The sequence below is a fragment of the Barbus barbus genome (assembly GCF_936440315.1).
Source record: "Barbus barbus genome assembly, chromosome: 17".
In the NCBI taxonomy this organism is placed as follows: Eukaryota; Metazoa; Chordata; class Actinopteri; order Cypriniformes; family Cyprinidae; genus Barbus; species Barbus barbus.
The window spans coordinates 27,496,114-27,509,345 of NC_136745.1; the positions used below are offsets into that span (position 1 = coordinate 27,496,114).

Below are 13,232 nucleotides of genomic sequence, written 5' to 3' on the forward strand. Positions count from 1 at the left end.
ACTGGGGTTACATACGTAAACTAAGACGTTTTTTTTTGCCTATTATTATTATAAAAAAAAAACATTATATTTTACTAAATTATTATTATTAACTAAATAAAAATATAAAAATGGCTAAATATAAAAAAAATATTACTTTTGTAATTTCAATTTAAAATAAAAAATGGAGTATCTGGCTAGTTCATCATGACCAAACAGGATTCATTAAATCTCGCTCAGCTTTGGATAACTTACGCAGGTTATATCATATTATTAATTCAAAGAATAGTTTGTCCTCTCCTTGCACAGTATTATCTCTAGATGCGATGAAAGCTTTCGATCAGCTAGAATGGAACTATTTATGGGCGGTTCTACAGCATCTGGATCTAGGATCGAGTTTCATAAATATGATAAAAGTTCTGTATGCCAATCCAGCAGCCACTGTTCTCACAGGTGCTGTTCGCTCTAACCCATTCTTTATACATCGAGGTACTCGTCAGGGTTGCCCGCTGTCTCCTCTGTTATTTGCCCTATCCTTGGAACCCTTAGCTCAAGCGGTCTGACATTCTGAAACTATTTCTCCCATAAATATACGGAATACTCATCATATTTCTTTGTTTGCTGATGATATCTTATTGCTTTTGGAGAAACCGTCACATTCTATTCCTCATGTGCTGAATTTCTTTGACTTTTTTGGATCTCTCTCAGGGTTTAAAATTAATTGGAGTAAGTCATGTTTACTTCCCCTCAATTCTAAAATTGATTCCATGTCCCTTTCTATATCTATTCCATTGGTTCAAAACTTTAAGAACTTGGGGACAGATGTTTTTCCTTCCCTGCAGGAAATCGTCTCAAAAAACTATAATGGTATTCCAGCCAAAGTATCCTCAGATTTTGAAAATTGGTCTCGTCTTCCTACTTCTTTTCAGGCCCGTATATCGGTGATCAAAATGAATGTTCTCCCACGAATACATTTCTTATCTTCCATGATTCCTCTTGCTCCACCGGTTGGCTACTGCAACAAACTAGATGCATGTGTTTCACGGTATATATGGGATGGGAAACGTTCTCGTATTAAACTGACTACATTACAACGATGTAGATTACATGGAGGTCTTTCTTTCCCTAATTTTAGATTGTATGCTCAAGCCTTTTCCCTCTGCCCTTTAGCAGTTTGTTTTGCTCCAGACGCTTCTGTGTCTTGGAGAGCAATTGAGGAATCTATTGTTTATCCGTATAAATTGATGCATTTTGTTTTTTCAGGAGTTACGCTTAGGCAGTGTAATTCTCGGTTTGGTCCCATTGTAACCCATCTCCTCTCCACATGGAGGGATGTTGAAAGAGGTTCACAACTAGCTACAAAATGGCATAGGCATTCGCCTATTTTCCACAATAATAACCTTTTGTCAGGCAGCACTCCATTTCATTGTCTGCAATGGACTCATAGTAAAGTAAACACTATGGGCGATAACTATGATGATAGTGGTTTAAAATCCTTCCAGAATCTTAAAACTCAATATAATCTGCCAGGCACCTCCTTTTTTTATGTATTTGCATATTAGATTGGCTCTACGGGCGTATGGGGTGCCTTGAAACTCTCAACTCCCTGTTCACCCTTTGCACAAAGTAATCCTTCCTTCTGAGGAATCACCCTCCTCTGCTTCAGTCATCTATCTCTTTCTTCTTGAGCATTCTTTATCTATTACAACTGTTTGGGCTAAGGATCTTAATGAGGATGTGCAGGTTTTATTTTCCGATCAGATATGGGGTATGTTTAAATTGTCACCAAATGATTCATTGCAAATTGCTGCATAGGGTTTTCTTGACTCCAATGAAAAGTTTTTATATGAATCTGTCGTCTTCTCCTAAGTGTAATCTCTGTTCCCAAGGAGTTTTAGGCATGTTTTTTGCATTTTTTTTGGGAGTGCCCCTCTCTCTCACCTTTTTGGACCAGTGTTAATTTTGACAGCAAATTTTGATTTAGTTTTAGTCATAGTCTTTTGACTAAAATGCCATTTAGTTTTAGTCATATTTTAGTCATCTTAATTGTTTTTAGTTTTAGTCTAGTTTTAGTCTACTAAATCTACAGTAAATTTAGTCGGATAAAATCTAATGGGTTTAGTTACAGTGCATTTATTAAGCATTTCTCTAAAATTTCTAAACTCATTATATAGGTTTGATATTAAGGTTTTATCATGATAGACTGTGATTTAACTGCAGTGACACACAACTTGCCTTTGTTAAAATGAAATAAAACCACTTCTCATAAAGAACAAGAACATGGTCTTCTTTTTAATGAAATACCAATGGTTATATCTGGCTAATTATGCAGTCTTTATAGCAACTTGTTTACCATATTCTTCATTTATTTCAAGCAGACATATTTATTTATATAAATAAATTTAGTTTAATCTTCAGGGCTACTAAAGTCTTTCAGTCAAGAGCAGTGAGTGATTGTGTGTCTTTCTTTTGTTGCTTGATTAACATCAATAACTCGGACAATAGCAACTAAATTAGGCAGCTATCTCTTTAAAACCGAATGCACGGATGCAATGGATGCAATGTACTGATACATGTTCTCCCTGTTTACGTTCACTTAAAACGTAATCAACTGTGTTTACGTGAATACTCGTCAAAACGGACATTGACATCATTTTGTGTGTATTTCTCCGTTCATGCGACGCAAAAGAGTACTCACGCACTGTGAGCTTTCTGTTTGTGTATGCTTCAGTGTCTGTGCTCAGAAAACCAGACCGATTTGAGTTCTCTCTTTCGTTGTCAGATTTATCCGTATGTCTGCTCTTCTCTTATTCACACATATTGAAATTTTTTTACGTTTTATGTGCCGTGCAGCAAGTGTATTTTAGCTTATGTCCCGCCGTCGCATCTAACCTTCTATGCAGCAGATTCGTTCTGAATTAATCTCTTCCCAAATCGTCCCTCCTTGACATTTTCATCTCGTTTTTATTCGTTGACGAAAATGTCAGTAGATTTATGTCATACTTTTTTTCAATCAAAAAGAGCTTTCGTTCGTTATCGTCTCGTTGTCGTCAGTGAAAACATGACGTTGACGAAAATTAAGACGAAAATCGCAGTTTTGGACTCAGCTCTAACTATTTGTTGGTACTGAGATATGTTTGACTCCGCGCCATTTTTTCATGAATGACTTTTGGGACTTCACCTTGTCCGTCCAACAAAGATCTTTACTGTTAGCTGTTCTCACAACAGCACAAAAATGGCTGGTAATCCGTTGGAATCCTCCTCACACAATGGACAGACGAACCTGGACGGTGTATTTGTTGGACATTATCTCGATGGAACTCTCTACTTCTCGAATACATGGATCTAACGTGAAAACTGTTAATTCATGGCATTCAGCTTTTAATGTTATGTCTTCTTTCCTAAAATCTTTGCAAAAATTATTTTATTGTTATTTGTTTATCTATTAATATTAATTAATATATTTTATTATTATTATTTATTTTATTTATTTATTTTATTTAAGTCTACCAGGGGGTGAGATGGGTTGCGGTGGGTTCTAAATTTGTACAGCTGCTTTTTGCTTTGTACTACTGTTCCACAGAATAAAATTCAATAAACAGTTGTTAACAAAAAAAAAATGGACTATTTAAGAAAAACAAAATAATAATAATAATAATAACAACAATAATAATAATAATATTTCTTTTGTCTTAATTTCTTAATTTTCAACTAAAATCCAACTTTTATTTTGATGGATAAGTGCTCTTAAAGATTATTTTTGGTGATTAGTGCTTCTTATTACAAGTTAAGATAGTCGGCACTAGGGGTGTAACGATACGCATATTCGTATTGAACAGTTCGTTACGAGGCTTTCGGTTTCGATTTTTATTAGGCCTATTTTTATTATGAAGTTACTTTTATTATTAAATTAAAAGTACAATAAATTTCCTCCGCAATTATTGCTGCATAACTGACACGCTGCGAGGATAAGATTAGGCTATTTGCTCCTCAATTAAATTGTTTTTTAAAAAGGTCTTTTAAAACAGGTCTATTAAACTATAGGCTACCTACAATTAATTCTAGTCCTATAATTAAAATATTAACACTGCAGTCATCAATAAAAATCAATTAAATAAAAGCTTTTATTTCGAGCACCAACTTTAAAAAACAACCTGTTTAACACAAAATATGTTTCTTCTATTTTTTTGTCTTTTTTTACTATGTACGGGGCACAAGAGAAATATTAAGGAAATAAATGAAAACAGCTATAGGCTATACCGTTATCAGCATGTTGAAGTAGATTCGTCACTCATCGTCTCTAAGAGAAAATGAGGCATCAGATGCCAAAAGCTCCATCATTACTCCGTCATTGCGTTTTTACTTTCACTTTCTGCTTATAGTGAATTGACTGAGATTAAGACGTTCACCAGCATAAATCTTGAGCAAAGTTTGCACATGTGCAAACCCTGGTGCAAACGCATGCTTGTGTGATATCCATTGGCTTGCCTTCATGGTTTTAAATGGTTTAAATATTTCCAACATTGCGACATAACCAATTGCCCCGCCCCCGTATCGAAAACGTACCGAACCATGACACCACTGTGTCGTATTGAACCGAACCGTGAATTTTGTGAACCGTTACACCCCTAGTCGGCACATGTTGCATTTCCAAATGCACATTAAAATGACCCAAACTCAGATGCAGAGCAGATGCAGAGGTGGAGTTTGTATGGAGCAGCATTTACTGAAAAACCATAGGCTGCAAAGTGTATATATTTAACTCGCCTCTACGATTTGACAATCGCACATGCTTAATTTTATTTAAATTTACAGTACAGCCCTACTTTCTTATCTAGCTCAGTGTGGGCAGATACAAAGATGCATGCATCACTGCCATTATTTTCTAGCACATGTGTGTAACTATACAAAGCTGCTGCGTATTAAGAGCATCTGAAATCTTAAAACTATCTACAAGGTTCCAGCATGGTCAGGATGATGTTTATGTAGACAGTGACTGAGCCTAGTGCAGCCCGTGACACACTGCAGTGATACAATCAATAATATGCTTCTGAACAGAGTGAACTCTATACCATCAGGGATTTTTATTGTTGGGATGAGCAAGACAGAGACCCAACTGACCTTAGGAAGAGAAGCTCTAGATCCTGAGCTCTGGGTGGTCATGGTCAGCACAGTAGTGATGCCCAAGCCTACACGGGCAGGGGCAGCATCCATGTTGATCCAGAAGGACACCCAAGACAAAATGACGATCAGGAGACTGGGAATGTACATCTGGATCAGATAATAGCCCATCTGTCTCTCCAGGTGGAAACGAGCCTCTATGCAGGTGAACTTCCCTAAAATACAAATAGCATGCAGATTTTATTGTCAACTCGTGTTTCATTTGATTGTCTAGTGTTTTGTCATTGCAGGTTTAAGACAGGCTTTAAATAGGGCTGGGAAGCGAGAACTGGTTCTTATTCTCAAATACCAGAATCAAATGATGTTCGATTCTATTAACAGCTATTCTATTAGCAAATCAGAGAGTAAGACTAGTATAGTCCAATTACAGAATGAGTGACTCTTATGAGTTGGTTTATTTTAGAGAATTGAATGCATACCTCCCAACAAGTCTGATTCCTAAACAAATGACTCTTGTGAATCACTTATTTTGTCAATCAAATATATACAGCTTACAGACTTGGCTCAGTGTAGTTTACATTTACATTTATTCATTTAGCTGACGCTTTTATCCAAAGCGACTTACAATTGCTATATATGTCAGAGGTCGCACGCAACTAGGGGTTAAGTGTCTTGCTCAGGGACACATTGGTGTCTCACAGTGGATTCGAACCCGGGTCTCTCACACCAAAGGCATGTGTCTTATCCACTGCGCCATCACCACCCCCCAGTAATAGTTATTGACTGTTTTCCTCACATGACAATAAGTAGTTAAAATTACATGTTATGTGCTTGTCAATAGAACTTTGTAAAAATAAATTAAATGTTTTTTACATTTTTGGATTAGTATTGCTTGTTTAGCATTTATGCCACCTCAATCAACCAATCTATATCTTAAAAAGTTATTAAAAACCTATGTAAACACATTTTGGAAGAACTGTTTAAAAATATTTATTACTGAAATTATCTAATCATTTGGCAACAGAATTATATTTCTTACATAAAAAAAAAAGGAATTATTAAGAATCAGGAAGTGCTAACCAGTAATTGGAAACATAAAAATAAATTAATTAAATATGACATTTTGGTTTGTTTAGTATTGCTTATTTAGTATTTATGCCACCTCGAAAATAAACCAATAAATAAATCTGCAAAAATCAGAAAAAAATCTATGTAAACAAATTTTGGAAGAATGTATTTATTATTACAATTATCTAATCATGCAACAATAGAACTGAAATTTACAAATGCAAAATATGATTACAATTGCAATGCAATTCTAATTTCCAAAAAAAAAAAAAAAAAGAAGAAACCACTAAGGAACTGCTAACCAAGAATCATAAATAGAACCTGAATCATCAAATCTAATTACTGAAGTCCCAAAAATGGATCTCTTACAGATCAAGAACTGCTATAAGGAACAGGAACTGTAACCAGAATAGTCAAATCCCTTTCTTAGTTTCGAAGGACCATGATGCTTCCATGTTCCCACACTATAACTAGACAGCTGAGCTGAATATTTCAAGGCCAAGGTTCATTTAACTTCTAGCATTTACTCAGCTGAACTGGGATTGTCAAGCTTTCACAGTTGTTATTGAGCAGATGCAGCATAAACCTCTAGATTATTCCCTTACCCTTGGGAATATTATGTATTGACTACATTGTTGCATTTATGAATATAAATGAAGACAAAGAAAAATGCTAGTATAAAAAGCAAACAGAGGTACTGACTCGAACAGAAGCTCAAACACAGAGAGCAAACACTTTATTTGGACTGCGATCTTTGTTGATCGTAAACAGCCAAGTGAGAAACAGGAGATGCAACTGACCATCTCTAAAATTAAAAGCACATCAGTATCTATTTCTCCCAAGGGACTTGGAGGATGCAATCGGATGAGGAAGACAAACTGAGAGGAGGCTGGACTGCAGAGCTTAGGCCTGTTCTGCAAATCAAAATAGATTGCCACTAATAAATCTGAGAAAAACAACACTTTAATTTCCAGTTAATGCTTGACTGGGGAGCAGCAGAGCGCATGTACTCAGCACAGGCCGACTGTCCAGTGCTCGCGCTGGAGCAACACAAGAGAGCTGGAGACAGTGAGGGATGATCAGAGCATCAGGGCATATTCAGGGTCTTCCATGGACTTTGATGAGCAAACACCAAGGTGATGGGTGAAGTGCAAAGCAAGCAAACCAAAGAAATATGACCCGTTTCTGCATATGAGATGCTCCTCAGACAGGAGTGAATGTGTGAGAGAGAGAACTGTGCAAATATTGAGCCTTATTAAAGTAATTAATTCTGACTGGTATTAGTTTGTTCTGGATTACCTCATGGTCACATATGCAAATACAGACAAGAGGAAAGTGATATCTAGCTGAATAATACTTGATACAAAATAAAAATTTTAAATTTAATTTTTAAACAAATTTTATGGTAATACTTTACAATAAGGTCCTATTAATTAACATTGATTAAATGCATTAACTAACATTAACAAACAATGAGCAATACATTTGTTTCCGTATTTATTCATCTTTGTTAATGTTATTTAATAAAAATAAAATTGTTCATTGTTGGTTCATGATAGCGCAGGTCCATTAAATAGTATTAACAGATACAACATTTGATTTTAATAATGTATTAGTAATGATAAAATTAACATTAGCTAAGATTAATAAATGCTTTAGAAGTATTTTTCATTGATAATTCATGTTAACTAATATAGTTAACTATTATTAACAAATGGAGCCTCATTGTAAAGCGTTACCATTTTTTATTAGCAAGAGTCTATTCAAATGATTTCAAATAATTTACGTTTTGTAAATAATCAAAGGATAAACCATATTTTACATTTCTTCCATGCATATTTGTAAAGAAAAAAAGGATGAACAATAAACAAACATGCCAACCAAAAATAGGGATATGAAATCTATATTAACACATATTTTCCTTTATTATGAAATATCTTTCATGACTTATTTAATATCTCAGGTTGTCTGTAATTGCTTGCTATACACAGCGTAAATTATGTAATTGTTTTGTTCTTGAGTAAATTCAATTCAAAGAGGTCATTTGTATTTAAATATTTAAATTTAAATTGAATTCTGCTTGTGTTTTATGATTAAGCATCAATGCTATGAATATTTGGGATAGTACTATTTTTTCATTTATACATACACAATTGGAATCTCCTTTTTACTAAATGCAACTTTAATCTAATAATGCTTAATGTAATTGTAACATAATACAGTAACCTTTTTAACCCATACAAGTTCTGTTGCTTCTTAAGCCCGTTTATTTTGATTTCAGATAAATGTGACCTACTATAAAAAAATAGGCTAATGTTAAATCAAAATTAAAGAAAGTATATCCAATAAAAGTTAATAGAACAAAACAAAAACACAAACTCTCATTATCCCAATGATAATAATTCAAGAAAAGAGACAGGCAATCTGCTCTGACTGTCCCTGCTGTTTTGGCTTGCTTCTATTTTCGATATGAACTAGTCTGGCCTTCAGCAATTTTCCAGTTTATCTGGAGTGTAACAAATCCTGACTGTCAACGCTGGCTGAACAGATGGTATTTAACCCAATCGAAAGTTCATGAAGAAGATTCAAAGCAGAGCTGTGGTCCACAACGTTTCATTGAACCCGTTTGGGTAAGTGCATCGTAACAATACATCCAACAACAGTGATTAGCATTTGTGTCCGCACTGAACAAACACTACAGCTTCACATGCAGATGAACGGCACTCACCTGTGTTATAGTGCTTGGTGCAGTAACGCAGATCCTTCTCTTCCTTCAGTATAAACTGAGGTAAAGTCAGTCCGTCTGCTACCTGCACGGCTCCCTTCTCGTCCCACTCGAATATAAGATCGTTCATCGTGTAGCCAACTAGTGGAGGCGCAATGAAACAATAGATAAGTGTTGTCCATGACAAAGAAAACAAGAGCTTCATTTGTGCACGTCTGAAAATGGATTCTGCATCTATTTTAGTGGAACCTCAAATTTTGAGAGAAATAATCTAAACACACTCAGAGCGGGGTAGATTACTTACAAAACATTTGGCAATCCTTGCATTATATGAACAAACATTAATACACATGAAAACATTACATGCCCAAAATAACCAAAATAATACATAACCAGTGTTTATTAACTTCCAGAATTATTTGTTTCATACATGGCCTTAATTGTTTAAGAGGTGCTTTTTTCCCCTCAAATTCAGAAGCATGATTAACAAATTTATTTATAGTACATTTGTGAATATAGTCAAAACTAATTGAGATGACAGTAGGAATTTTAAAAAGGAACATTTAAAAGAGAAAAAACAAGAATTAGGTAGAATCTATAAATTAGGAATAGTTTATGACCATTGTGTGAATATGTAATCATGTAATCCATAAAAAAGTAACTGCAATTTGATTATGAGCATTTTAAAATGTAATATGCTATAATTACAAGTAATTCATTTTTGGAATCTAATTACTCTATTACTACCCAGCACTGATGAAAAATCAATATATAACAGCAAAATGTGGAAATAAATCGCACAGACATAATCAAAGCTAGTGCGTTTGCCTGCTTGACATGTAGAAAACTGATTTTAATGGAAGAAATTTGTTCAAATATTACATAACCCCCTCCATCACCCACTTCAAAGCTCTCTTCCCCTCAATAAAACACCCTGCCGCATCCGTCATGTCACTCCTGGTAATCATAATTTTCAAAATGCTTCACTCAAACAAAGTTTCCCCTGCAGAAACACGCTATAATTTGGCAAATTTGAGAATCAATAGTAAATAACAGAGAACTGTAATGGCAGGAAGGGCCGGTGCTGGCTTGTGCTCGAAGCGTCTCTCTGCTGACTTGCTGGAATATACTTGAAGGCGGCCTTAAATCACTACGCTCTTCATCTGCTGGTGCCAGCCAGTACAACATCCATCTCTGCACCACTGAATAAACCCTCTCCATCTGGCTGAAAGGATCAGGGCATACTTACAGCTCTCCAGCTGCATTATACAGGTCTGCACATCCATAGGGAAATTCTTCAGGTCCATGGGGCAGGCCAGAATCAGTGTTATTCTGAGAACAACAACAACAGCCACCATCAGCAACAAACTCCACAACAGATCAAATTAGACAGCTCTTACTTTCCTCCTCTTTCGTTGGTCAAAACGTTCAAATTTAAAGGAAAACTTCACCCAATCAGTATTTATTTATTTATTTTTTTGTATTATTATATACCATTATGGTATTTACTTTTGAATTATCTTTCATTTTTGTTTTAATTTTAATTTTAGTAATGTATAATTTGCATAAATATTATTACTAAGTAGTTTTAATGATTTTAATACTTAACTCTTTCCTCACCAGTTTTTTTTGTTGCCAGTCACCACCAGCAGTTTTGATCATTTTCACAAAATGTTAATGGCCTCCAGAAAATTAGTTGTATTAATATCTGAACATGCAATATGTTATAAGAACAGAGCCTCTGCTTTTAAATAAACAAACAAACCTGTTTTATTCATGCATTCTTTTTTAATCAACACTTAAAAGTGGGGAGGTTTCGTAAAAAAAAGCTGAGAAAACCACATTTTTGTTTTGGATGAGATTCAGAACGATGATCAAAACAGAGTAGATCACTTTCATAAAAAGCTTCACAGTGCTAAACCACTTCCTGGATCAACATTTCAATCGCTATAACGTTTGGCAGTTTTGATTATTATGCCGTTTAAAGGCTTGATGATCATATTAGTTAACATACGCTTCTGCTTACATACGAGATCTCTTGCTTCTGCTTTAGTGTTTTGATCCTGAGATTCAATACTTGTTCAGAAAATGTGTAATAGCAAATAACAGTGAAAACACATGGAAAGCGTTGTCTCATAAATAAAGGAAAATTCCACCAATGGTGGAGAAACGTGACATGCGTTTTTGGTTGTGTAGTGTAAACGGAGATCGGTTCTGAAGCGTAGCGGAAATGCCAGTATAATCGGGGATTGTTTTCATTCTAAAACAAAAACGCACTAGTGTAAACGGGGCCTTAGTTAGCAACATTTAGAATGTTCAGTTTTTGTTTTTTTTATCTAATATTCCGTAAGATTCCATCGACAAGCAATTCATTTGTCCACACCAGACTCGACACGGCTAAAATATCAATAATAATAAAATAAACAAAATCGCAGCCAATCAGAAGTGTATGGGAGGGGTCTCATCACAAGCAGACTGAAGTCACAACAAAGTGGACAAGTACATAATCTAATTCATAAATATTAAACCATTTTAAAATGACTAAAAATTAGTGCTGTCAAACGATTAATCACGATTAATCGCATCCAAAATGTTTTTGTTTACATAATAAATTTATGTGTACTGTGTTTATTTATTATGTATATATATATATATATATACACACACACACATACCAGTATATATTTTGAAAATATTTACATGTTAATATTTTTATAAATTTATATCATTATATTATATATAAATACATTTAATATATAAACATAATATTTTTCTTAAATATATACATGCATGTGTTTGTATTTATATATACATAATAAATAAACACAGTAAACACTCATATATTATGTAAACAAAAACTTATTTATTTGGGATGCGATTAATCGTGATTAATCGTTTGATAGCACCATTAAAAATACATACTAAGTGACTGATACAATTTTTGTCATGCAAAACAGTATGGCTTTCAGTATGGCTATACAGGTCACGCGAACTAACAATTGACCATTTTAACATTAAATAAGCACATAATCAGAACCTGAGATATAGTTTGTGTGTTGTTGTTCCTGCCATGATGTTACAGAAATAGAAATCGTTTCTAAAATAGAATCTGTGGTCGCTCGTCACATATTGCCGTCACGGCTAGTTAGGACAAAAACTCTGATTAACAAGGAAAGATACCTTTTACCGCTACATCTGGTTAGGATGCAGTGTAATATTTCGATTTTATTATATTTCAACTTTACTTCAAATAACTTTTAATGGTCTTAGTTTTGATTAACAATATCAACCTATAATTACAATTCAGTCATCATTTGCTCACAGTCATCAGTTGTTTTTCACTGATAATTTCCACCTCCACTGCAGCTCTCAAATTAAATATGGCGTAAGCCGTTTTGGTTTTATGAGACACCTGGTTATGAGACACAGGAGAACCAATAATGTTTGATGTTATTGATGTCCAACCTGGAACATAGATGCCAAATTTGATTTGAGAGCTGCAGAGGAGGAGAGGATTATTAGTGAATAACTTAAACCTCATTATGTTCTTCACTTCAGATGGCTAAAAATATAGTGCTGAAGCTATACAGACCATTTCTGTGGTGCCGCTTGTGGTCACTATGAAATATTATCATGGAAATAACAGCATGCAAGACTGGACCAACATGAAGATATGCAAATAATGAGAGATTTTTATTTAAAATTTTTATTTAAGAAATGCAACCAAACTGTATTAAATCTATGTTTATTAACTCTTTCTCATAGGATTCTAAAGCCAGATAAAGAATAAGCCCAGCCATGAGCTCTGATTTGAAACTCAAGGCTGTAATCACGTCACTATCACAGGATAGTGGTTATTTACCTGCAATGTTCAATTTAACTGTGCGCTGTGGCTGGTGCAATTTAGAGGGAGTTCACAGCCAAGACCAAACTGATCTGAAGGGTTCATTCGATAGTGTCAAGTTAAGAGATGAGGCTTCCCAATCCACACAGCTACTCACTACATCCCCAGTCCTCTTTAATGATACATCGATAAGACATAAAGTGAATTTGGAAATTGGAAACATGCTTAGAAGGATCTTTCAGCCTTTAAGTCATTTAATTTTTTTAATAATATAACAATTTTAAAATATAGGCTACTGCAGAATTAAGCAAACATGCTGTTTAAACAGTTTAGGATTTCAACAAGATTCAGATTCCATTCAAAAGTTTGGGGTTAGCAAGAAGTCTCTTATGCTGACGATGACAATTTTCAAGCAACAGCTGAAAACTCATCTCTTTCAACACTATTTGACTTTATCCTAAAAAAAAAAAAATCTTTGTCTTTCTCTTTATTTAT

General features: G+C 34.4%; 1 protein-coding gene across 1 annotated transcript in view; it reads right to left on the bottom strand.

Annotated features, from left to right (window-relative positions):
• The window catches only part of glra1 (glycine receptor, alpha 1), a 57,773-nt gene that overhangs the window by 18,242 nt on the left and 26,299 nt on the right, over positions 1-13,232 (bottom strand). Inside the window, exons 6-8 of the mRNA XM_079439274.1 lie at positions 10,143-10,225; positions 8,897-9,034; positions 5,101-5,315 (exon numbers count right to left, since the gene is read on the bottom strand). Of these exons, the coding sequence (XP_079295400.1) occupies positions 5,101-5,315; positions 8,897-9,034; positions 10,143-10,225 (436 nt within the window). The remainder of the gene's footprint in view (positions 1-5,100; positions 5,316-8,896; positions 9,035-10,142; positions 10,226-13,232) is intronic.